General features: G+C 39.7%; 1 protein-coding gene across 1 annotated transcript; it reads left to right on the plus strand.

The window, feature by feature from the left end:
* The first annotated feature begins 1,630 nt into the window (after positions 1-1,630).
* mor (SWI/SNF- related protein mor) lies at positions 1,631-25,960 on the plus strand. Its single transcript, XM_022062293.2, has 14 exons — positions 1,631-1,829; positions 3,181-3,300; positions 5,551-5,655; positions 5,744-5,912; positions 7,799-7,998; positions 8,084-8,182; positions 10,779-10,891; positions 12,227-12,354; positions 16,508-16,632; positions 16,757-17,083; positions 18,223-18,434; positions 22,747-23,125; positions 24,206-24,301; positions 24,688-25,960. Exons 1-14 carry the CDS (start codon positions 1,713-1,715, stop codon positions 25,582-25,584), a joined length of 3,087 nt encoding a protein of 1,028 aa, XP_021917985.2. The 5' UTR covers positions 1,631-1,712; the 3' UTR covers positions 25,585-25,960.
* The last annotated feature ends 1,560 nt before the right edge of the window (positions 25,961-27,520 follow it).

Below are 27,520 nucleotides of genomic sequence, written 5' to 3' on the forward strand. Positions count from 1 at the left end.
TCACTCTCTTAATTCTCCAGTTCATCCATGCCTCTTGAAGAAGTTGACAAGTCTCACATTTGCGTTGGCTGTCCTCTCAGCAGTGAAACTGACATCCTTTCCTACTAATATTAATTTATTTGAGGCTGTTCACCTAGCCCTCCTACTATAGCAATATAATATTGTTTGATAAGGCCATTTCCAAGCTTCCCAAGTTCCTCAATAACCTTTACAAGAGGAGCATTTGGGGTAAAAATACTAACTATATAAAATTTAGTGCTCAGATTTTCTTGCAGTATGGGTCCAATTTCCCTCCCATGACTGCTTCCCAATAACAAGTTATTTCTTTTACTTTCTGTCTTCCCTGAAAATACAATTATGCTGAAGTCAAAATGGCATCACAACCCAAAGACCAATTCTGACATAAAAATAAGTATTTATGCTAGCAGTACTTCATTGCATTCAGCAAACACGTAATCTTGTAGACAAACCAGGCAGACAATTCACCCCAAACCATTGATTTTGTTGATCAGACACATTCGGCCATCTAAACACAGCAGAAATCTTCCTTTATTTAAAAGGTGCTGCTACCATACGATTGATCAGTTATCTTATGTATGCAGCATCACAAAGGATAACATAGAAACACATTGTCACTCCAAGTAGCGAGACATTTTCACTTGGAAAACAAGTGTGCTGCTGAAATCTAGGCATAAGGCATAAGGCATGAGGATAAAATAATTAAAGAAGTAGAGACAACTAAATATCTTGACCTACAAATTGTCAATAACTTAAATTGGAAAACCAGTATTCAATAAATTATCCCAAAACTAAACACAGCATGCTTTGCTATGGCCGGCAGATGATAATTAACTCGTCCCTTTGTTGCAGGACCAATCTTTCCAGTAATGTTTTGTTCATATGAATAAAAGTAAAGCTGTCCCACTGTATGCCATGTAGGCGCTTCGGGGAAGAGAAGGTATAGCTCCTACTCATTCTTGATCTTGGGACTAGATGGGGGTAAATGGTCAGCATCATGCCCCGGCCAAGCTTTACCCCCAGGAAAGGACCCCGGTACCCATTGGACAGGAGGCTGGGTGGGCCCCAGAACCGGTCTGGACACAGAGGCTAGAGGAAAAACCCTCTTCCACCGTCGGGGATCAAACCCTGGTCATCTAGTCCGTACCCAGTCACTATACTGACTGAGCTACATCTGAATAGCACCAATATTAACCATTTCCTTATGTGGACTGTTTTTTAAAATGTGTTTGTAAAAACGCGGCTGAAATGTGGATGGAGAACTTAACTTCACCCACTGAAATATTTAGGTTCTTGTTTGAAATGTTCATGGCTTTTGCTTTAAAATTGAAAGTTTCTTTGTATCAGAACAGCATGATACGTTCGTTTCATTTTAGTGGTGTTGTGTTGGAGGTATGCATTTAATGTGGCATTGCATTAGCACTTCTGATTCATTCTTTGTCCCATAAAACAATTATTACTGTTGCACTTGACAACTGCAATAATCGTACGAAACGTTTCCATTATTTCATAAGTTCTTACGAAGGTAATTTTCTTGTGTGGCAGTACTGATTGTCAGTGAAGTTACGTTCTATACTTTTCCCGTTGCAAAATTTGTACCGGTAGATCGCACTGCTCGTACTAGCACTAGTGTGTTTGGTGGAGTTTGTTAATGTATTTGTTGCAGCAAAGCGTCATTCAAAACAAGCCCGAATATGGTGTCTCTTGCACCGAAAAAGGATGGAGGGCCTAACACAAAGTTTTTTGAATCTCCAGAAACCATATCTTTATTCGATGCTATAAAATCGTGGTTGCAGAAAAACTGTAGAAAGGTAAGATTGAATGGCAGGTCCTTGCACCGGCGTTAAGTAGTTGGTTGACATGTATGGACAATAGGTTAAGTCTGTTTTACGTTATGGTTGGCCTTACAGTGGAAATGTGTTGGGCTTTGCTTTATGGTCTTAATAGCGAGTCACATTTTGTTTATTGAAAAAGGAATCCACACTAGTTTGACTTTGGTAGATAACATTTTTAGTTGTTATTTTGTAAGGCACAGATAACACAGAACTGTTTGACGTACACATACCCCGTGAAGTTTTATTCTGCCCATAAAAATTTGCAGAAGTATCATTTAAATGCTTTCTGGTTCCATATTTCTGTCAACTGGCACCTAAAACATAGGAACAGTCTTGTAATAATCTGTGAAATAGTTCCACAATGACCCATTGTCTTTTACTAATTATTGCAGGTCCAGAATTGTAGAAGTAGAGAATCTTAGTATTTGCAAACTATTGCAGAAATTTGAATAGATAACAGCTGAAAGGCAACATTAATGAGTGTGAAACAGGCAGTAAGGACAGAAGCATTAGAGACCTGTATTGAGGCATTTAAGGAGGGTTACAAGCCTAGGGCCATAATGGTGAAAGATGAGAATAGTGTTCTGCTTTCAGAATCATAGATTCATGTTGTTTGTGATAGGCAAAAGAATTACGTTTATAATGAATTCTTCTCGGGCTACCAGCTGTGTAAGGTAGTTTAATGGAGAAAAGACCAATGTTTTGAGAACCATCAAGATACCCTGCGGACGAGAATGAAGATGGTTCTCGAAATGGTGTTTTCTCCATCAAACCACCTTACACAGCTGGTAGCCCAAGAAGAATTCATTATACTCAGTCATCATGAAAGCTTCAGATCATACGGAATTACTTTTGTCATCTATTGAATGCACGTGGGGTTAATGATGTTGGGCAAACTGAAATACATGAAGCTGAGCCATTAGTAGCTCTTTTGAGCTTAGCTTACTACTTTTTATGCTGTGCATACAGTCCCTAATATGTTTGCATTTAAGGCATGTACTTTTAGTGTGATGTAATAGTCCAGCCAGAGTTAATTTTGTGAAAATTTGTTTTAAAAAATTGTGATTCATTATTGCTTTGTGTTAAAGTGGTTTCTGTTATTACAGTTTGAAGAATTCCACTGGTAAATGTGACTTGCTTGTGGACAGATACCTTGAAGTGTAATGGCTGGTAGGTAGTAGGAGTCCACAAAAGAGCAAAAACCATAGAGAATCTGAGTGTCATGAAGGCTGTTACAGTGTAGAATGAAATATGGTTTATAGTCCAACTCAGATTTAACTATTCCAACTGTATTGGATAATAGTGACTGGTGTTTGTTGTGTTTCAGTATGTTCAAACAGATCCACCTACGAGCAAAGGTTTGTCTTCGTTGGTCATTCAGCTTATACAATTCCAAGAGGACAATCTTGGAAAGAATGTCAGCAAACCCCCACTTACCAGACTGCCTGTGAGTTGTGTGTTTTTATATACTGTTTCTGATGTGTGTGTACATATATATATATATATTTATTTATTAAGTATGTGTCATTGTTTCTGAATGTTTTCCAAGTAGCAGCACTGAAAAATATAGTTCACCGAACATCATAATGATTTACAAATTTTTATAACACATACTAAATGAAAAGCGAGATACAGTTTGTATATTGAAATTACACACGGCTGTTCTTATAAGGTGCAGTTTTTAACAACTATGAAACATCATCAAAGATACGATAGTATAGGGTAATGACATCACAAAACAAGGCCGAACAAGTTCTGATGTTATGTACATCACACTGTGAAATGTTATTAAGTGTGTTGGACGCTTACACCAGGGGTTATTGAAATGCAAGTTATTTATTCAGTTACACAATTGAACCACAATCAACGGGTGTTAACTTTTGTTAAGTAACTACGTACTTCCCTAATTGTCCAAGGGTATCCTGGGTTAATTTTTGCAAGAAAATATTTTCTGGTTAATTTGGGATAATATTTTCTCTTCTGTGCCATTATTACTAAACCTAGTTAATTTGGGTTGCGAAGAAAATATGTATATCAGATTCTAGATCTCGGTACAAGATGGACTATTGTGCTTTCATAAGTCAAACATTCCTACATTGGCTACAGTGACATTTCTGTTCTGTGATTGTGAAGAAATTAATGTTTACAGACGATGGAAAGTGTTAGATTAAGAAGTGGTCCTGAGATGAGCTTTGCTGGTGCCACAGACACAACAGTGTTTACTAAACTGTTGTCATGCTCTGAAATTTATCAAAACAGAGGACATACTGCTGTTGTACAAAACTACGAAATGGAAAATATCAACAAAGGTGACTTATTTAAGATGTAGTCAAAGATACCTTAGAATAATGAGGCTTAAGCATAATTTTGGCTGATAACCTCATTTTGCTGAATAGAGGCCTGAGATCAGAGTGAATGTCCTCTACACCAGTGGTACTCGAAGTGGTGGTCCACAGGCAAGTGCAAATCTGCAAGCCATCTGCTGCTGGTCTGTGGCAAGTTTCCAAGAAAGAAAGAAACAATAGTAGAATTTAAAAATTGAAAAAGAAGTCAAACAAGAATAACTAAACGTCAATAAAGTTGACAATATCAAATAATATTATGTTTTCAGAAGCACATAATGTAATTTTGATAATTATGTGATAGAGCTACAGTACATATGTACCTACATACAGGTCCCTGGCACATTAGAAAAAAAATGCTGGCCTGCCACATCAGATACGTTGAGAAGCACTTCTCTACACCAGTGGTCCCCAACCTTTTTGTGCCTACGGGCACATTTGAGAGTTTACGAGATCGTGGCGGGCACCAACCAATTAACAAATCCAAATTTTCTTTTCTCTGGACAAATAAGATATGGACACCAAATAATACACAAAACAACACAACGTTTAATGATACAAGAAACCGTGCAATCAAAAATATGTAGTTTTATAAGTACAATTATTATTACTCAAGTGGGAATTTAGTGTGATGTTTGGCACTGCATTTCATCGGCCAGTTTTTCAAATTGGGGAGTGTAGGATGATGTTGCTGCTCGCAAACAATCGTCAAGATGGGCGTCAGTGAGTCGAGATCTGCGCTTTGATTTTATAATGTTCGTGGTTGAACGGCCTTCATTATTCAGTATAACCTCTTTCTGTAACAACGCGGGCACCCAAAAAAAGCTTTGATTCTCCTGTAATGTATAGTACATTTTATGGTGCCTGTTTGTGTGTAGCGAATATTGACAAATTTTTTCCAGAATTATATTATGACATGTCCATATGTAGGCACAAGAATCACTAATAATAATTGACATTTTGAATTTTTGTCATATTGGGTATATTTTTAGTGAAAAGTAGATGTTACATTGCAATAACTGTCTGAAAGCAGAGAGAGTATTATAGTGTATATTAGACCACTACCTTATTATTCCCCTGCTGCTGCATGTGTCAGTGCACTGTGTGATGTCCAGTATGACCCTTTTTTTAAGTTCTTTGACACACTTACAGTAAAGTCTCTGAAAATAAAACTTGCATATATTGGACACTTACATTCACTTACTTATTTAACAATCTCGTGTTATCCTTCATATAATATTTTTGTAATTAAACTGGTCTCTATTAACTTCCCAGTGATGAATGAGTTAACATAGAGCCCTGATTACAGCAGTTAAATGACTAATCAGAATTCTTATATTTTTTTTCCTCCCCAGATGAGATGTTTTCTAGATTTCAAACCTGGCGGTGCCTTGTGCCACATTCTAGCTACAGTCTACAAATTTAAGAGTGATCAGGGATGGAGGAGATTTGATTTTCAGGTAAGTTGTAAATATATTTTTATTTGCAAAGGATTTGTTTTTGTGAATGACTGAATTGAATAAAGGATTGTTTTGTATGTTACTTCAGTCACCTTCTCGAATGGACCGCAATGTGGAAATGTTTATGAATGTGGAAAAGGTCCTCATCCAAAACAAATGCCTTACAATGCCAGTAATATATGTACGATCAGAGGTGGAGAAAAGCATGCAGGTGAAAATAAAAGACATAATCAAGAGACACCAAGGATCCATCACAGGTTTGTTCCTTCATGTTTGAATATTTCATCACATTCCATAATTTATTTCAGTTTAAACATGCTTTCAGTAAAATGTTAACATGAGATCTGAAATTCAATATTTAATTGCGTAGTTTACTCTTTTCCTAAAAATTTTGTGATCGGAAACTTGGGTATGTGATTTGTGTGATGATTTTGTTTGTTGTCCGTTATGAAAACCCTCTCTCTGTTAAACTGTCCTACCTGCAAAAATTGAATCACAGGGTGGACCCTAAAATTAATAATGAAAATATATGATTTTTATTAAAAATCTTCAGGTGTTTATTAAATTCTGTAACCAGTTTTCATTGGAGAATTTACAAATGATGTATTTTCAACAAAGTAAAGCAGCAAATAAGTCCACAGGTAAGCCTCGGACTACAGTCTTCATGGCATTTCCGTGTTTCACAGTCATCAGACTTTGCTGAATACATTTGTTCTTTTTTCACTTATTTCTCTTAGTTCTGCTTCTTTCGCTCTCAGCTTTATGCTGCACCTTATTTATTATAATGTAAGGCTGAAAGCAATGAATATATGGAGGTTTTTGTTCTCTTTACTTTGGCGACCCAAAATGGGTCGAATTGCATGGTGGTGTGAGTCATAGTAAGATTCAGGTATTGGTTGGCCTGCTGTCTTCAGTGACAATCTGAGCACTGTCTGGTGCATATGATCATTTGCTTAGACCAGGGATGGATAGTTATTTTTATGTGGGGGTGTAATACAGTTATTTCAAAGTGACTGTATGCTGGAGGATCTTGCAAGAAAAATTCAGTACTTCCAAAAGTGTTAAAGACTTGTCCATTATTAATGTTAATTGAACACAATTTATAGACATATGAAAATAAATTAATATAAATTTTTTAATAAATAATTAAAACACATAATCCTGAAATCGGATTGGTAGTTAAACTTTCCAAAACTGAGCTTCTTATACCAGAACCAGCGGAGTATCTGGCATTCTTTGCCCCCCCCCCCCCCCCCCCCCCACACACACACACACATACAAAGCTAAAGCATAAGGAAGAACTGTCCTTTAAAATGTTGTGCTTTTATATTTTTAATTAACTGATGCAGAGAAAGTCCAGGATAAATTACGAATCCATCACTGCAGATAATTTATGGCAAGTACAGTGCCTGAAGACTCTGCTGTTCTAGCACAGCAATGGTGATTATGGTATTTGCTACAATGATTAACAATGGAGCACGCCACTGTAGCAATTATTACATTTTGATCAAGAAAATACATCACACTGCCAAGACCCATGCTGCATAAACATAATATGTAGGGCAGTCAGAAAGTTCCCGGAATTGTGGTATAGCACTGTAATGGTAGGACATATGCAAACGCTTACCTAATCACCTTCAAAGTAGGACCCTTGCGCACACACACACTTGCTCCATCAATCCTGCCATTGTTGGAAGCACCGGCGGAAGGCTTCGTTTGGAATATTCCGGAGTTCGGCCGTCGCATTCGACACATTGCTGGTTGTGCAGCAATTCCTCACTGAGAAAAGCATTCCCGTCATCACCCAACCACCATACTCTCCGGATCTCGCTCCGAGTGACTTCTGGCTGTTCCCTACTCAGAAAATGGGCCTCAAGGGGATGCGTTTCGCAACCATGGAGGACATCAAATCGAATGCGACGGCCGAACTCCAGAAGATTCCAAATGAAGCCTTCCGCCGGTGCTTCTAACAATGGCAAGATCGATGGAGCAAGTGTGTGTGTGCGCAATGGTCCTACTTTGAAGGTGATTAGGTAAGCGTTGCCATATGTCCTACCATTACAGTGCTATACCACAATTCCAGGAACTTTTTGACTGCCCCTCTTATATAGCCTCAGAGGAATTAATGTAGATATTGCTTTAGATAACGAAGAGGAAGCAACACACATAATTTACCCACCTTGTGATCCATTGGACGAGGAATATGCCCGTCCTACCATGAAGCGAGATCGGATGGTTCTGCTGCATTGGTACTACTTCCCAGACAGCCATGATACTTGGACCAATATGGAGTTGCCTGTTGAACCACCTGACTCTCCTGCGCCACATGCTGGGCCTTGGCGGGTGAGCGGTTGTCAGCACTGATTTCCATAATATAAAGAAGTAAACAATATTGTAATTGTTTGTATCTTGTGTTTTATGTTTTCAGGTAGCAGCAATGTGGGTGCTAGATCTTGATCAGTATAATGAGTGGATGACTGAGGAGGATTATGAAGTTGATGAAGGAGGACACAAGAAGATACACAAGGTAGGTAGATTTGTAAGTTTTGTTTTTTTGGGGTCAAAATCAGTGAGGTCAGGTACAAAACTGGACGTCCCATTTTCATATTACTATCCTCTGTGATATTTTGTTTTACAAATGAAGTAGGATTCATTTTGATTTTTTTTATAAACAGGGTGGAATCTGTTATTGTGAATTTTGTTTTTATGCAGGTGATCAGAATCGTTGTTATAAAACTTTGTACAATTAGTGTGTTTTGGGAGTGGGGAGAAAGAAAGATGGATGTATTATGAAAGATTTTTATAAACAAGCAGAAACAGTAGTGAAATTTTTAATGTACATTGTGGTTCTCATTGCTGTGATTTTGTCGAGCCATGCAGAATCCATTATTATGGTGCTTTGTGAGAAGGGGATAGCAGGTCCTAGTGATGGCGCACATTAAGCAGTAGAGCTTTTAGGCATCATTAGTTACTGTCTCATTGAGAGTAAATGGAATCATTATACAAATAACTTTTTATGGTGACCTTTGGCTGTGGTTCGGTTCAGTCTTCTTGTCTGACCTGTGTATTCATTCCTGACATTGGTGGGAATGCTTGGAAGTCAGAGTCCATTAGTACTAGTTGTAACTTTTATGGGGCTTTATGCTGTCAGAGTGTATGTGTAAATTATGTTAATTTCATTCACAATGGGGATTTACACTTTGGTGGTTGTAAGAGGGAGCTATACCTTGGGACAGTCCGGATGCAGCTGCTCCCTGTTAATGCAGTAAGGAGATGGTTGTGTGATAACAGAGTAGCCACTGTAAATGTTGAAACTACTTAATGATTATGTGGAGTCATACTGTTTTTTTTTAAAAAAAATGAAAAGGAAGATGTTTTGTGTCAAAAGTAAATTTCAGTTATTTTTCACTGCTTACAATTATGTAATACTACACGAACATGAAAAATTAATAAAAACTAATATACTGTACTGACATGTACTGGTATGCTTTGCTGTTGCCATCACCGGTGGCTGAATTTGTCTCATCATCATCGCCTCCAAACTGTGGTCCTCGTTCTTTTGGAATGCTGGACAAAGATGTGGGTGACAGAAAATATTTAATTAATGGCATCAGTTCCTGTTCCTATTTTGTCTGGTGTTAAACAGCAAACTGGTGACAACTAGTGTAATTGCTGAACTTTAAAAAAGAGGAATTTTTGCCAGACATATTGGCTGTTTGTAATAAGAAATTTGGCTGTGTGTCATGCCAAAGAGTGGAATTCAAGAGTTGAAAGGGGACAGGAATATAATTGTCCAGTGAATAGGGCAGCCAATGTGTTAAAGCTGGTTGCAGAAGCTAATAAGAAGGCCATTTTGAACATATTTTAATGGAATTATCTCAAAAGATTGTGTTTATTGCAGAAGTTTTTCATACTGTACATGAAGTGTCAAAAGAAAATCCATTGTTTAATAATTTTGAATCTGAAATTGATTTGTAAGAACTAAACTGAATCAACATGGGTTGTATTCTGTGTTCTGAATTAAGTTAGTGATCAAATGAGGAAAAAATTTAAAAAAATAATTAAATCAGAAAGTAAAGCAAACTTACTCAAGAAGATTTCTGTCTTCTGGGTTGTTGCGCTGTGTAGTCTAGTGATGTTAACCAACGTTTCAGAGGTCATACTGCCTCCGTCATCAGAGAATGAAGATTTCTGTCTTCTGGGTTGTTGCGCTGTGTAGTCTGGTAGATGTTAACCAACGTTTCAGAGGTCATACTGCCTCCGTCATCAGGGCGATGAATGTGCCTAGCCCCACACCCCCTACTGGCATATTCATCGCCCTGATGACGGAGGCAGTATGACCTCTGAAACGTTGGTTAACATCGACCAGACTACACAGCGCAACAACCCAAAAGACAGAACTCTTCATACTCACTGCTGTGAAAACCTCAAATCATACAAACTTACTCAAGTGTCACTTTAAAAACTGTCTTAATTTTAACAGCCCAAATCCAATGGTAGGTGTACTACCTTAATGAATAATCAGTAACTTTGCGTTTTCCCCATGCTTATTGGTTTTGCATGATTCTCAGAATAAACAGTGATTATGTTTGTAAACAACATTAACAAATTGGTCTTTGTATTGAATTTGCGCTGTGATTTCTTTGAGCTAAGAACTACATTTTTAAATATCATTTAGATGAGTTTTGGCTTCAAAGAGTTAAACATGCAGTAGATGGCATCCAGTGTCTGGAGACTCATTGAAGTTTCTTGGAGGTATGAACTGAATTTTAAAAAAAATTTGATAAACTTGTGCTTTGAATGGTTAGTTGATATAAAGGCCTGTCCCAAGGTACAAAACTGTGTTGTACCTAAGGACACTGAAATTTTTAAAGTCTTGTTTTTTCTTAGTTTTGAATAATTTCATAACAATTACAAATAAGTTATTAACAGTGAACATAACAAGAAATCCAGTAGTAACAAATTGGGTGTTTAAATTGAACCTTGTAAATGGAAAAAACCAATTTCACAGGATGGCAAAGTTGGAAACACTGTTGAAAATAAAACAGCAATTTTACAGGAAAGTCACCATACTAAAATATCATTGGAAATATTAAAGGTCGCATTGCATTTTACATTTTTAGCTTCGTCTGTCAGTCGATGATCTGATGAGTCAGTCTGATCCAGACCGCAACAAGAAGAAACCAAAACGCAAGAGATCACCTTCGCCTGTTCCAAAACGTGATAAGAGGAAGAGGTTCGTATATTTACAGAGTGAACAGGTCAGTTACATGAGAACTTTGTCATAAAAAATGTTATGTTTTTGAGTTAATACACTTTCATCATGTATTCTTGCACACACATACTGTATTAATGGGAGCATGTACTGAATCTGTTCACTGCCTAACACAAATTCATTGTCTTCATTTGTACGTTTTAAGCTTTTTACAATGATAAAAGTACAGATAGTAGTCCTCTGGGTTGTTGCATCACGTAGTCTTTTGGCTGTATGAGGTGCGATCGGAAGGTTTCCAGACTGCGCGTATAAAAACCCGTACACTTATCTCAGGTATTAAATTCATCCATCACCCTCGAAGTAGTTCCTCTGGGAGTGAACACAACGATCCCAGCGCCGCTGCCAAGCCTGGAAGCATCCCTGGAAATCTTTCTTTGTCAGCCTGTCAAGCACCATCTGCGATTCTGCCTGAATCTCTTGCCAAAGACTCGCCAAAACGGCTACGGAAACCTATGAAATGCTAAAGCAAGCATTTGGGGAGTCCGCAATGGGTCGTGCACAAACTTTTGTGTGGCATTCACGTTTTAAAAATGGCCGAACCTCTGTCGATGATGACGAGCGTTCTGGACGACCATCTTCGAGCACAACGCCCGAAAATGTTACGAAGATTCGGTAGGCCATTCACGAAGATCGACCTCGTACCATCAACGACTTGTGCGACATTGTTGGGATAGGCTATGGGACCTGTCAGCTGATTCTAAAGGAAGAACTCCACATGCGACGCATCCTGTCTGAGGACCAGAAGCAGAATCGACTTCTCGTTTGTCAGGAGCTCAAAGATCTTGCAAGAACCGACCCCAACTTCCTTTCTAAGCTCCGTGTGACTTCTTCCTCTTCCCAAAGATGAAAATTCAGCTAAAGGGGAGGAGATTTGAGACGATAGAAGAGATTCAGGCAGAATCGCAGATGGTGCTTGACAGGCTGACAAAGAAAGATTTCCAGGGATGCTTCCAGGCTTGGCAGCGGCGCTGGGATCGTTGAGTTCACTCCCAGGGGAACTACTTCGAGGGTGATGGATGAATTTAATACCTGAGATAAGTGTACAGATTTTTATACACTCAGTCTGGAAACTTTCCGATCGCACCTCGTCTACCTGTGTTTTGGAGGAACATACTGTTTATATATTTGTCCTTGAAGATGTAGACAGTATGTTCCTCCAAAACGTTTATGTTTAGACAAACGATTGCATGGTGCAACAACGCAGAAGACTGCCCTCTGTCTCCTCCATTTACCTCCTGCTTCTCGCGTACATTTCTAAACCCTTTCTTTGAATGGTTATGCTCGATATTTTTTTAGTGGTCGCAGCCCTGCAGCAAGTGGAAGCAAGAAGCACAAGAGTGAGGAAGAAGCTGATGATCTTACCAAGGAAATGGAAGAACCTCCTTCAGAACCGAACATTCAGGAGGTTACTGTCCCCAAGCCAGGTACATTTAACTCTTCTGACCCTAGAAGCAGCTGTTGTTTATTTCTGTACAGTTAGATTCATACTGAAATGGCATCTGTGTGTATTTTAATTTCTGACAAGGAAATTGCTGCTGTGAGTGATATGGCAGCACATAGAAGGCCTTGAGGAAGGAAAATATAGAGAAATGATATGGTAGCTCTACTAATATAGGACAGTATATAATCTTTCTGTTATGTGTCTTCACTGTATTTGTTTCCAAGAAAGTTTTCTCCCTTGCAATATTCACGTGTGACCCAGCGTACTGCAAGTTTCCTTTTGTGTAAGATATAGATAAGTTTACACTAGAACACCAAGCGTCTTTGTATGTATCTTACATAAAGCGCAAATCTGCTAAGAAGAGTCAAAGGAAACTGAGGAAAGTTTCGTGTTTGAATCATGCTAGTAGTACTTCAGTACCCTGAAGACGACAAAGATAGTTCTTGAAATGTTGGTTTTTTTCACCTATCAACCACCGGACACAGCTGGTAGTCCAAGATGACTCTATTATCCTTAGTTGCTGTGAAAACACCAGATCAAATTCCATACAAAATTTAAATTGAATAATTGGTGAAAGGGTTAAATAATGTGTGGCTTGTGGCCACATCGTTGTTCTGACAAAATTCCACGCGAGTCTTTCGTGTGGGGATATTTAAAAATGATGTCTTCCGAACCAATCTATACATGAAAGAGTCCAAAGAAAACATTAAGCTTGAAGTATGTATATAGCCATCAACAGCTGTAGAATATGAACTATTGAAGTGTGGTATGTGCAAGATCTATTTAGAAAAAGTGAGGACTGTATCACAGCCATTGGCGAACATTTTTCAGCGTATTTTATAACTGGTAGGTAAACTTCCCAAAATGATATTGTTGCTGTCTTACGTGACAAAGTAGGAAAGGCATGAACTGATGCAGTGTTCATGCATAATGAAAGGGCCATGCATTGTATAAACACTTTTAGTTTTTCAAGTTCTGTCAGTCTTAAGGCCATGATGGTGCCTTTAACTAGGCGACTTTTGATTTCTGTCAGTTTCTTATACTATAAAAATTTGTGATTAGTCGTTGTCTTCAACCAATTTGTCATCAAAAAATGACGTCATCAACAATGCCAACAGATATTTGTTTACTCGGCATTGTTGTGGAACACAACAATGCCGTGTAAACAAATATGTTGGCATTGTTGAAGTCGACACAACAATGCTGAGTAAACAAATAACGCTTCACAACAAGGAAATCAAAGAATATCAAGTCAGTCGCATTATCACTGCTCCAGAAACAGCACGTCGCATTCTTCAAAATTGACTGACAGTTGGCCTAAAACATCAGGAAAGTGAAAGAAGAAGTTATCAAGTATTTGAAGTACCAACTCCAACAAGGTAAAGTGATACTCATTCGATATATTACGATGATGAAAACTATTATAAAAACTGACTTTATGATCGATTTTGAGACGAAGATTTGCAAGGGTGGGGCTGGACGTAAAAGGTTGACTGAACAAGAACTGTTGGCCTCTGAACAGCGACGTAAAAAACTACAACATGAGACCTATTTAAGAAATAAAGGAAAGCGAAAGAAGACTTATATTGAATAATGTAGAAAATTGACTGACCTAGAAAAGTTGTCCTCTGTACTACGACGTAAAAACTACAATATCAGACCTATTTAAGAAATAAAGAGAAGCGAAGGAAGACTTATATTGATAAACATAGAACAACTTATTCAATAAGAACAGAAGGGAAAGAAACAGACGAAGATTTGCAAAGGTGGGGTTGGACGTAGAAAGTTGACTGACCAAGAAGAGTTGGTCTCTGAACAGCGATGTAAAAACTTAAACATCAGACCTATTTAACAAATAAAGAAAAGCGAAGGGAGACTAACATTAATAAAGATAGAAAAACTTATTCAACAAGAAAAGAAGAGCAGAAGAAAACAAACGAAAACTTGCAAGGGTGGGTTTGGGCGTAGATAGTTCACTAACCAAAACAATTGGCCTCTCAATAGCAATGAAAAATCTTAAGAATCTGAACTAACAAATGAAGAAAAGAGAAAGAAGTCTTACATTCATAAACGCAGAAAAACTTATTCAACAAGAACAGAAGAGCAGAAGAAAACAAACGAAGATTTGCAAGGGTGGGGTTGGACGTAGAAATTTGACTGACCAAGAAGAATTGGCCTCTGAATAGCGACGTAAATAACTAAAACATCAGAACTATTTAACAAATGAAGCAAAGCGATGTAAGACTTACAATGATAGACGAGACCATATTAACGACACACGTAGAAAAACGTATTCGGTAAGAACAGAAGGGGAAAAAGAAAACGGAGATTTGCAAGAGTGGCGTTGGACGTAGAAAGTTGACTAACCAAGAACTATTGGCCTCTGAATAGCGACGTATAATCTTAAAAATATGAACTATCTAACAAATAAAAAAAGCGAAGGAAGACTTACATTGATAAACCTAGAAAAACTAATTCAACAAGAACAGAAGGGAAAAAAGCAAACGAAGAATTGCAAGGGTTGGGTTGCCCGTAGATAGTTGACTAACCAAGAACACTTGGCCTCTGAACAGCGACGTGAAGAACTAAAACATCAGACATATTTAAGAAATAAAGAAAAGCGAAAGAAGACTTACATTGATAAACGAGTCCGTATTAACAACACATGTAGAGAAACAGACGAAGATTTGCAAGGGTTGGATTGGACGTAGATAGTTGACTAACCAAGAACAGTTGGCCTCTGAACAGCGACGTAAAGAACTAAAACATCAGAACTATTCAACAAAAAACAGAAGAGAAAAAAAAGAAGACTTGCAAGGGTGGGGTTGGACGTAGAAAGTTGACTAACCAAGAACTGTTGGCATCTGAAAAGCGACGTAAAGAACTAATCCATCAGATATATTTAACAAATAAAGAAAAGCGAAGAGAGAGTTACATTGATAAACATAGAAAACGTATACAACATGAACAGAAGGGAAAAAAAAGAAAAAAACAGACGAAGATTAGCAATGGTGTTGCTGGACGTAGAAAGTTGACTAACCAAGAACAGTTAGCCTCTGAAAAGCGACGTAAAGAACTAAAACATCAGAACTATTCAACAAAAAACAGAGGAGAAAAAAAAGAAGACTTGCAAGGGTTGGGTTGGACGTAGAAAGTTGACTAACCAAGAACTGTTGGCCTCTGATCAGCGACGTAAAGAAGTAAAATATCAGAACTATTCAACAAAAAACAGAAGAGAAAAAAAAGAAGACTTGCAAGGGTGGGGTTGGACGTAGAAAGTTGACTAACCAAGAACTGTTGGCATCTGAAAAGCGACGTAAAGAACTAATCCATCAGACCGATTTAACAAATAAAGAAAAGCGAAGGGAGAGTTACATTGATAAACATAGAAAAACGTATACAACATGAACAGAAGGGAAAAAAAGAAAAGAAAAAACAGACGAAGATTAGCAAAGGTGTTGCTGGACGTAGAAAGTTGACTGATCAAGAACAGATGGCCTCTGAACAGCGATTTAATAAAATAAAACATCAGAACTATTCAACAGAAAACAGAAGAGAAAAAAGAAGAAGACTTGCAAGGGTGGGGTTGGACGTAGAAAGTTGACTAACCAAGAACTGTTGGCCTCTGATCAGCGAATTAAAGAAGTAAAATATCAGATTACAGGAAGCGCTCCGAAAAGATTAGCCATCGTTGTCGTCAAAAAATGACGTCATCAACAATATCACCTTATATTTGTTTATACACGGGGGTTAGTTTATTGTCTTACTTAAGATTTTAAAACACAACCAAACCACTTCGGGAGGTTGGTCAAGTGTTTAAACACTTCATTCGTTGTGGTTAATTTAGTTTCTTACTCTGTGGTTAAAACACTTGAATGAGACACTAAACTAACACCTCTTCGGGACTAACCAAGGTTGGTTGCGTTTTACAAACTTGACCAACCCCCCCTAGGAGCTCCGAAAGGAGCGCCCTGCTCTAGTCTACAAAAATTGTCATTCATAATTACCTGTCATTGTTATCTTGACATTGCAGTTGGTAACAATATCATGAAACAAAATTGGTATTTGGCACTCCACCAAATGCAAAAGGAATTCAGAAATATTCATTCTTCAAAAATGTTTCTTCTTTTTGTAAGGTTCATCCTCTAAGAAGGACAATGACCTTCAGCCCATCAAGGGTGGGACTATGACAGAGCTGGAGGAGGAGGCAGAGAAGGGTGAAGACAGTCAGACTGGCAAGGCGTCAGACACCAACACACAGGTACAGTTTTCTGCAGCATTGGTCAGTTGGTGGTCCTTGAATGATCCATGCTCCTAAACATGTCAGATTAAACAGTGGCTGCATTATGTCCAATAGTCATAAATTCAGACTGTTGTGTGTACAGGAATTCAGTACAAAGGACGATGGGCAGGAGGACAATGTGACGGAGCAGACCCATCACATCATCATTCCAAGCTACTCAGCATGGTTTGACTACAATTCCATCCACACCGTGGAGAAACGTGCCCTACCCGAGTTCTTTAATGGCAAGAACAAATCAAAGACACCGGAGATCTACTTGGCATACCGCAACTTCATGATCGATACATACCGCCTCAATCCTACAGAGTACATCACTAGTACCGCCTGCAGGCGCAACTTGGCGGGGGATGTTTGTGCCATCATGAGAGTGCATGCTTTCTTGGAGCAGTGGGGTCTCATTAATTATCAGGTTTGTTTCAATTCATTTAGCCGCTGCTACATGAACTGTAATGGCATATCTGGATTAGGCCAGAAGTTTTCAGATTCCATTTGAAATGTACCACTTATTTTGCAAATTATCTGTATGTCCTAACGTAGGGATTGTAAGTTTATTTGTTTTTTATGTTTCAGTCTGCACAGAAATATTCTTATATTTTTTTAATTGCAGTAATCTCTCAATTATCCAGGCTATTGGAGGGTAGAAGATGCACAAATAATTAAAAAAGCATGGATAATCTCAAAAATTTGTTTGGTGCATTCACAAAATATCATGAAGTAATTTATATATTTCTTTGCACCGATGTTTTATTTTGATAGTGTGTAATGATCACTTGTTTCTGTGAATTGTTCAGACTCCTCATGGGACTATAAATTTTCTGGCAGGTGTAATGTCACTGTATGCAAATTCTCTGACCCATGTAATGTGGTAGTGCCAAAACACTAGTGCATACTATGATTGATACTCCCACTGCTTTTATCCTTTCTCTTAACCCCCTCTCCACCATTCTTGTTCATTTTGTTTTGCAGCAGTATTAGCAATATCTATGTCAGTCATGTGCCATTCTTCAGTTTTATCTTTATTGACATTTTAAAAACTTTTCATAACATTCACCTTATTAAGAATTTTGGACGACTGATTTATTTTAATGGAAACTATCATCTTCTAGATCTGGAAGAAGTTTCTTCCTTCATTGACCCCCTACCCTGATTCACAGAAGACTATTTCCAAGACGCACTGTACTTAGTGTCTGACACCATAATTCTTTCTATATCTCTATTATGTTGTTGCCTTCATCGGACAGAATTTTGAGCAGTTCGTCCTGTACTGTTGTTTCGAGGATTCTGTCATTTTTGTCTATGGGCTGTATAATAGCTGTGATACTGAGGACCGAATACGGACCGGAGAGCCATAGAAGAAGAAGAAGAAGCCTTTCCATGACCAGGCACATGTAGTAGCATCCTGTTTTCACCACCATGACCATTTGAACAGACTGTTTCATAATGTTGGTCTATAATTAGACCTTGAACTCTGGTCTGGAACTTGGCTGAAGTGAACTGTGTCCTAGTTGTAACAAAGAAGTTTATAACCGCACTGTTTCATGTTTGCAGGTTGACTCTGACAGCCGGCCAACTCCTATGGGCCCTCCACCAACTTCACATTTCCATGTTCTGTCAGATACTCCATCTGGATTGCAACCTATAAACCCGCCCAAGACACCTCAGCCATCAGCTGCCAAAACACTCCTGGATCTGGACAAGAAGGACCCTTCCAAGAAAACTGACTCGGATCCCGGAAGTAACTTTGGCCTTAAGCTTGATCAGTAAGTAGAAAATATGAGTGTAGAAAGTAGAAATTGTGTGAGAACTGTAGGAGCGTATAAAAGGAATGGCAAACCAGTTTACTGGATGGGGCCAAATAGGTTTGACTTTCCATTGTGAAGCAGTACCACTGCTCTTTGGTAGTTATATGTTTCTTTATGTCTTGGTTTATTTAATGACACTGTCAATTCTACAGGTTACTTAACACCTTGAAGCTGAAGCTTGTTTACATAATTAATAATTTAGCTCATACTGCAAAAAACACAATACTTAACCATTATAAAGATCAGTTGGTCAGCGCTGTATAAGGAAACAATCACTGTTTACAGAGAGAATTATGAAACAAAAATACAATATGGAAAGATACTGACATGAAGCAAATGTGATATATAGTTACCATTGCAGTTTAAGTGGTTAATATTGGAAAGAAGGAATGTTGGCGTAACGCATGGCCAAGACATGATACTGACTGACTAGTTACCCCCATCTAGTGTTGAGGTTGAGAATTAGTTGGAACTATAGTGTCTCCCCTGAGCATCTACATGGCATGTAGCGAGATAGCTTTACTTTTTTATGTCACAAAATACGAGGGGCATATACAAATGGTTTAGACTAACCTGAATTATGTGATCCTTGATGGTGGTGGCGGCTCCCAGGTTACACTTTGGCCCGTTCTACATATTCTCCATGGAGGTCGATGCACCATTGCCATATCTTTGGCAATTTCCGTATTGCCTCACGAAACCATTGTTTGGGGGTGTCTCGTACCCACTCCCTGACAGCATCATGTAAGGCGTCACTATCGGGGAATCGGGGACCACGCAGGGGATTCTTCATCTTACGGAAGAGGGCATAGTCACTTGGTGCCAAGTCGGGGGAATAGGGTGGGTGTGGGAGCATTGTGAACCCCAGTGACTGCAGCTCAGCTTGAGTCTGTTGGCTGGTGTCAATTTTTATTTTTGTTATTCTTCCGTCCTCTTTGAAGCTGGTCTGTTTAAAGAGATTCTGCCAACACTTTGGTTGGGTTCACTGTGCTTTTATTTTATGACCAACATAGTATGTCCCGTCACAGTTGATGGGAATGAACTTTCTCTGTTGAACAGTAATGCAGTTGCAGCATTATCTTTGAAAATCACAATGAAAGTGGAAACTGTATAAAATTTCTTTATAAAGTAAATTAAATATGAAAACATCTTTGCAGTGGCTGAAGCCAGATTCCTGTCAAATGCACCAATGCTAAACCAACTGTTTGACTCCATACTCCCACCAAATGCAGACTCCACCACACCCCACTGTAGTCTCATTAACAGATCTGAATACCATAGTTGCCACTGACATCAGTACATGGGTTCGACCGGGACCGTGACATTTAACGCTCCTGCTGTGACCCCCTTTTTGCGAGATGATGATGATGAAAGTGGAGTAATTGTTGGGATGCCACGGAGAAACCGGGGAAACCCTGGAGGAAAACTCTGTGATGCCTGGACCACGGCCTTGCCCAACACAAATTGTAAATCTGAGCACCATTGGCTGTTATATTAGTACTAGATGCCTCATTGTGTATTCTGAGACTAGCCAATTGTCAGGTCAGAGATGAAACCCCTAACTTAAGACCGAGGGCTGTCGCACTCCTTGTGGTACAGCGATGGAATGAGGATGAACAGGGATAAACTGAAGAACTTGGAGAAAAACCTTATCCGTCACCACTTCATCGGCCATGAATCTCATCTGAAATCGCCCATGATTAAATCAGTGTCTCCATTGTGAGACCAATATCTAGTCACCTGAGCTATGGTACACCTCATTTACATTAACCTTTTTTGGGTTTTCTTTTTGCAGAAGTTGTTAGTCTTTTATTTTCGATGAAACAGTGAAGATATTCATCAGACACTATTGCTTTGTGTATTCTTGTCTCCCGGCTGTTGTATGTTTCACTGTTGCTTTAAGCTTATGTAACAATTATTAAAACTCCAACAAAATATGGTATGAGCAATAAGCGTGCATATAAACTGCATTAACACGTGCCATAATTTGTGAAGTCCGATCTGTGAAATTTACCAAATATTGAATTTATCACACGAACCAAACTTCATGCTATTAAATGGCTTTGCAAATGAATCATCTGCTAACCGTTTACCGTGATACATATAATTGCAAATGACCAGAAAACTTTGATGTTCAGATTGTTTGTTGCCTGAGATGAACAGTTCTGTGCTGCAAACAATGTTGAACTCAGAATTTCTAAAAAGCAAAGACAGGCATGAAGAAGAAATAAGTACTTTTTAAAATACTAGGAGCCATGATAACCCATCGCTGGATTTGTTGAATTCTGGTCTAAGCTATGTTAGTATGTTGTTGGGCTGTCTTATGTATTAAAACAGCGAGTGCTTGATTTCAGAACCTTGTCTGCACAAAATACTGCCATTTCAATAATTTACATCTCCTTATCTTATCAAAACTGTTTTCAGTCCTGCTTGATGATAAGAGCAAAACTGTTCCAACATTTTGTAAAATAGTGATGTATAAAAATGGATGCAAGTAAGGTGACAAATAATCATGTCAGTGTTGCTTTTTTGGGCTGTAATGTCATGTGGATTTGTAGGTAAATACCTACATTTCAGAAGAACATAACCGTCTCCATCTTCATGGCTGGTCGTTACATCCCAGATGACCAACGTCAACATGTTTCCTGCTGTGAAAACCTCAAGATGTAATTATGATTGTAACTTGGGAAATTAAAATAGATCACAACATAGTTAATTTGTAAGATTTGAGGTTTTCACAGCGGTGATTATGAAGATTTCTGTCTTCTGGGTTGTTGCGCTGTGTAGTCTGGTCGATGTTAACCAACGTTTCAGATGTCATACTGTCTCCGTCATCAGGGCAAAATTAGAATTATGCAAGAAAATTACATGAAATCAAGAGTACAGTGGTATGGACATGTTACACATAGGTATTAATAGGATTTACTTAAGGGCATTAGATGCAAAGCCAATTGAATGATCACCAGGGAGATCAAGGACAAAGTGGAGAAATCGGATGAAGGTAGATGAACAAGTAAAGTATGGGAAGAGTGAATACAGACAGAAGAGATGTGTTTGTGGGAGGATAAAAAGGAATGGAAGCAGCTTGTCATGTGTTGATGATGATTGATGCGTATGCCTTGGATGTGCAGTTCCTTAATATTGTAACGTGGGTCGGCGTTGCGACCTTGGATTGTCAACCCTGATTTATTCACGTCAAATTAAATCACTTACAGTGGTCTGCACATACAGTCATCTCTCTACAATAACACACTCGAGTCTCTCTCTACAACAACACACACATTCTCTCGCACTGTCCATCGAGTCTATCTGGTCCCCGAGCTCCGCTCTTCACACTCTTCTTTTACACGTCGGCCCGTAGCACCCCACTGGACACACGCTGGCTCCTCAGCCGCCCCGGTCCACGTACCCGGTGCTCGCTCACGTAGCCGACCTGTCCATACTCGTCGTCGGCCCGTAGCACCCCACTGGACTCTCGCTGGCTCCTCAGCCGCCCCCGTCCACGTACCTGGTGCTCGCTCACGTAGCCGACCCGTCCTTACTCGGCGTTGGCCCGTAGCACCCCACTGGACTCTCGCTGGCTCCTCAGCCGCCCCGGTCCACGTACCCGGTGCTCGCTCACGTAGCCGACCTGTCCATACTCGTCGTCGGCCCGTAGCACCCCACTGGACTCTCGCTGGCTCCTCAGCCGCCCCCGTCCACGTACCCGGTGCTCGCTCACGTAGCCGACCCGTCCTTACTCGGCGTCGCACCAGACCTCTCGTTGGCTCCACTCACTCGACTCCACCAATGTCCGCAACAGCATACCGCTTGCAACTCACTTCTACATCCTTCCACAATACAACCTCCAACAGTCTCCTCACAATACAACCTCACTCTAACACTCTCTCTTTCCAACCTCTCTTCATGGTGTTTCTTCCACACTTTCACCTACTACACTCTCTTTCCAACTCTCCAAAGCCGATTGTCAACCGGCTTTTATACACAAATACAACAATGTCTATGCAACAATGCTAAACACAACAATGGTAAACGCAACAATTATAAATGAATACAACAATGTCATTAAACAGACACAACAATGCCAGACACAATAATGTCTAACGCAACAATGGTTATAAACAAATACAACAATGCCAAATACAACAATGTCTATAAACGGTTACAACAATGCCAGACGCGACAATGTCAATAAACAGACAACTAAACTGTTTATTGACATTGTTATGCTGCTCTCAAAGCAACACGTCACAATATGTTTATGTTACAGGTATGCACGGAAACCTGCGGCATTGCGTAACAAGACAGCGGCCAGCATGACCCGCGAGTGGACAGAACAAGAGACGCTGCTGCTCCTGGAAGGTCTGGAGCTGTACAAGGATGACTGGAATAAAGTTTGTGAGCATGTCGGTAGCAGGACACAGGATGAGTGCATTCTGCACTTCTTGAGGCTGCCTATTGAAGATCCATACCTTGAGGATCATGAAGCAGGGGGAGGAGCACTTGGACCTCTAGCATACCAGCCCATCCCTTTCAGCAAGGCAGGCAACCCCATCATGTCCACTGTCGCATTCCTTGCGTCAGTGGTGGACCCAAGGGTGGCTGCATCAGCAGCAAAGGCAGCGATGGAGGAGTTTGCTAGTATCAAGGTAGGTTTGTACTGTGTGTTTTGTACAATGGAGAAATTTTATTTTGGACAGAAGTACTGAGCAGCGAATGCTGTCTAATCTCCCGTGCTCCCTCATTCCTTAAAATGCCAAGATGAATACTGTGTTTACACCCTGAATAAGGTGCCCATCCAATTTGTTATAGTATTTTCAAGAACGCGTTACTTGAATGGCACTAATGCTAAGACAAAATAGAAAATATTGCTTGTCCCACTCTAGAAATCTACACAAGCACACGCAATGTCTACCAACACTGCAGTAGCATGGAAAATTAATAAAAGCATGAAACATCATGCAATCACCATTATGCTTCACTGCTGCGAGCACTGCCATCTGAATTAATCTTATTATCATGATTGCCCAGGACTACAGTACTTCTTCTTCTTCTTGTATGGCTCTCCAGTCCGTATTTGGTCCATGGCCTCCTCAATTCTCCTCTTCCGTTCAGCTGTTAGGTCTGTCTGTCCGAGGCTTTGATTGAGGTTTCGAAACATCTCGAAGACTGAGTGATGGCCGGTGGTAAGCCCCGCCCTCATTATGTGCACTAAACTCATGCCCTTGGCTACGGAGCTCATTTGTTGTTCCCTCGTTCACGAGTATACTTCGAGAAGTGTCCGGTGAATTATTATATATATTCAGAGTTTAGAGATGGAATTCAAAAGTAAATTGCAAAAGCATATTTTAAGAAGTCATACTTGCGAAGTTGTTAGCAATGTATTCGATATATGGAGGAAGAACAAAATTTGTAACAACGGACAGAAACCCCCACCGCCTACCATGAAAGCTTGACTCGCCCACTAGAGGGCGGTAGGGACCAGGTTGACGACCCCTGCTTTACATGTTGTTATTCATATACACACAGTTAAGAAAATAATGGTGTTGATTATTTTGTTTGCTGTATTGTAGTTACCATTGTAGGCTGCTCATTCTATCATTGTTACACTATTATTTTGAAAAACGTTTGGATGTGGTATCTACTGAGAAGATAGTTGCTCTCATTCTGTTTCAGAATGAGGTTGTGATTAGTTTGAGATAAGTGACCTGGTTATTGTGCTTTTGCAGGATGAAGTACCAGCAGCTCTGATGGACGCACATTTTAAGAATGTCGAGGCATCATCCACTGATGGGAAGTTTGATCCATCAGCTGGTCTGGCACAAGTATGTATACACTTCTTAAATGTTATTGTTTTTTACTGTGAAGTGGACAGGATTTTTCTTTGACACTTGCACTCATGTATCGCATATCCAGGGAGCCAGAAGTATAATGTAGTTCAAAAGCTGTGTTACGGAGTCCACCTGCCTATAGTGTCAGTGGAATATTTTTACATTACGTTTTGTTCTAATGCCCATGGTGTAGTTCTTCAGTATTGCTTACAACATTCCTAACATATGTTACTGGATTCTTCATAACTTTGGAAGTTAAAACAGTATTGCAAAATAACCTAATAAGCATAACAAAGTGAAAGTTTTTTTAATATTTTTTTAATTAATTTTATTATTGTTATTATATTTATGTGTGTAATGCGTTTGAATGTTATTTCCAGAGTGGAATTGCTGGTACAGTTCCTGAGAAGGAAGAAGAATCCATGGACAAGGAGAAGAAAGAGGGAGAGAAAGAAAGTGAAGAAAAGGCAACAGGGTCAGATGGAGAGAAGAAAGAAGGAGACAAGGTGGAGCCAATGGAAGTAGATAAAAAGCCTGAGGAGAAGGAGAGTCCCAAGGAGCTGAGTGCTGAAGAGAAGGTAGCTGGCACTGAGGAGAATCTGACTGTGAAGGAAGAGAAGTCAGAGGAGGCAGTAGTCAGCTCAGCAGAGAGTACAGGTGAGACAGAACAGGAACGAATGGTGAAGGACGCACAGCTCCAGGCTGCTGCCGCTGCTGCTCTAGCTGCAGCCGCAGTGAAAGCAAAGCACTTGGCAGCTGTGGAAGAGCGGAAGATCAAGTCCTTGGTCGCTCTTCTGGTGGAGACACAGATGAAGAAACTTGAAATCAAGCTTCGTCACTTTGAGGAGCTGGAAACGACGATGGAACGAGAGCGAGAAGGATTGGAATATCAGCGACAGCAGCTAATCACCGAGCGCCAGCAGTTTCACTTGGAGCAGTTGAAGGCCGCCGAGTTCCGGGCGCGCCAGCAGGCTCACCAGAGGCTTGCTGCAGAGCAGGGATCATGGCAGTCTGCATCCTCCCAGCAGGTTGGCAGTGTAGTAACCTCAGGTTCTGCAGTGGCTGGCAGTGCAGTGTCCTCAGGCAGTGAACAGCAGTCTGGTGGCCCTGCCACACCAAGCACCACACCCACTCCACCATCCCCACAAGCTGTGCCTGGATCAGGGCCGCCTCATTCGGGCGCCACCGCCGTTCCCCCTCTTCATCCCTCGGCAGCCGGCTCTCCCTCTCCCGGACCGCCGATGGGGACGCAGCCGTCTCCTCAGCAGCCTACATAGACACCAACTTCATCTCCTGTCACTAGAGGTTCTGATTGTGTCAGGATGTCAGGTTTATCCGAGTTTTAAATGGTTTTAGTATTGGAACTTGCTAGCCATTTTTAATGTGTGAATGAATTAGTGAGTCTGTTGTTCTGGAGGGCAGAGGTTAGCATTTTTGGCTCTGTGTGTCAGTTTTTCAAAACATTATCAGCAACAGATTTTTGTATTATTCAGTTTAAGTGGATGTGTTACATGTGTTTATGGCTGGTTATTAGAATCTCATTCTAACAGTCTTGCCAGTAGTGATAACACAAATTGCTCTCATTGTTATTATATACAAGAGATTGATAATTAGCATTTTAAGGAATCAAAAATACACCTATTAAAAATGAAAGGAGTGCAAATATTTTTTACCCATTCTTGGTGTGTATTAGTGTTTGTTTCAGTCTTGGTTTAAGGCACCGTGTCAACTGCAAATTTTTGTAGCGTCGAGTGGTCGGGTGAACGTGAATGGTGGAATGAAGTGGTTGTCTGTTTTAATATTGACTCTGTAATGTTCGAGGACAATAGTCAGTTCTTTGTCTCTTAGTGTTAAGGAAACTACGCAAGCCTAAGGGAGAGTAAATTTAGCGGGAACAAAGAACGTTACATAATGATAAATTTCACCTGCAATAAATAACCACGGGATTGACGAGATATGCAAAATCGTAATGTGATTTAGAGTACAATTTTCCATTCTTCTGCTCCAGAAATAGATCCTGCAAAATAACCAAAAACATCAGCAGGTTTCAACCCAATGTCAGAAAATTAAATTAATGTATCTAGAAAAAAATGTTTTTTTTTAAACTACTAAGCATTTTTTGCCGATCCATCTTCCTGGAAATATCCTGTCTAGGTACGCGCGTACCTGCAGGTGGAGCACCATCTTGTTGAAGAATGAAGTGTGGCTGTAAGTGCTCAATTTGTGGTACTGCGTATAGTTCCAGCATGTCCAGGTAGGTGTTCATGTTGATCGTCTGCTCTTGAAAAAAGAGACATTTCCAGGAAGATGGATCGGCAGAGACGGCCTCAACGTTCACCAGACATAACACCACTGGATTTTTTCCCGTGGGGTTATGTTAAGAGCAATGTGTTCCGAACACCAGTTAACGGACTTGATGACCTGAAGACCCGTATCAGGAATGCGATCTCGACTATTCCAGTGGACATGCTCCACAGAACATGGCAAGAGCTCGAATATCGTCTGGACGTTCTCCGTGCTACCAAGGGAGCCAACATCGAGGTCTACTGAGGTCAGTAAAAAACTTCCAGAGTTTCACTGTAATCTGCCGTAAACCGCATGTGGCTAGCTCAATTTGTTTGCTCGCCACAATTTTTCAAAACCCCGAAGGGACTTTGTGGACACTACAATAGGAAAAGTAAGTATGTTATTAAGAGAGTTCACGACGTTAAAAAAATTTGCCATTATAACAAATGCTCGCCACACTTGCTGTTTGACAAAGGTAGTTTTATCATACATCATGCATGCAAATTTATGGAATTAAGCTTTGTTTGTATAAAGCGAAGCTTTTGCGGCAACTGAAGTTGATGAAAGACACTCGGGCTACAAGCCATGTCAGGTGGCTAAAAGTTGAACAAACCATATCTTGTGCCAACGTTTGAGAACAATCTCTGTTCTTATCCTCAGGACTGCTGGGTAACCAGTCTGTTCCTTTGTTGCGCACTAGCTGATGGGAACTGGAACGTAACAACCCCATAAAACATTTCAATTTTTAAAACCGTTTCTAAATTTTGAATATTTTTTATTTTTTTTACATTATCAAAAATGTTACGAATTTAAAACATTTCAATTTATTCAGAATATACGTAATTGTCAAAATATTCAAAGATTGGAGACTGCAAATTTAAGAACTTGAAAAATGTCAAAATTTAGAATTTTCATAATTTATAAAGT

Source organism: Zootermopsis nevadensis, unplaced genomic scaffold (assembly GCF_977971745.1).
Source record: "Zootermopsis nevadensis isolate Lab colony 2312 unplaced genomic scaffold, Znev_1.0 Znev_ptg000002l, whole genome shotgun sequence".
NCBI lineage: Eukaryota > Metazoa > Arthropoda > Insecta > Blattodea > Termopsidae > Zootermopsis > Zootermopsis nevadensis.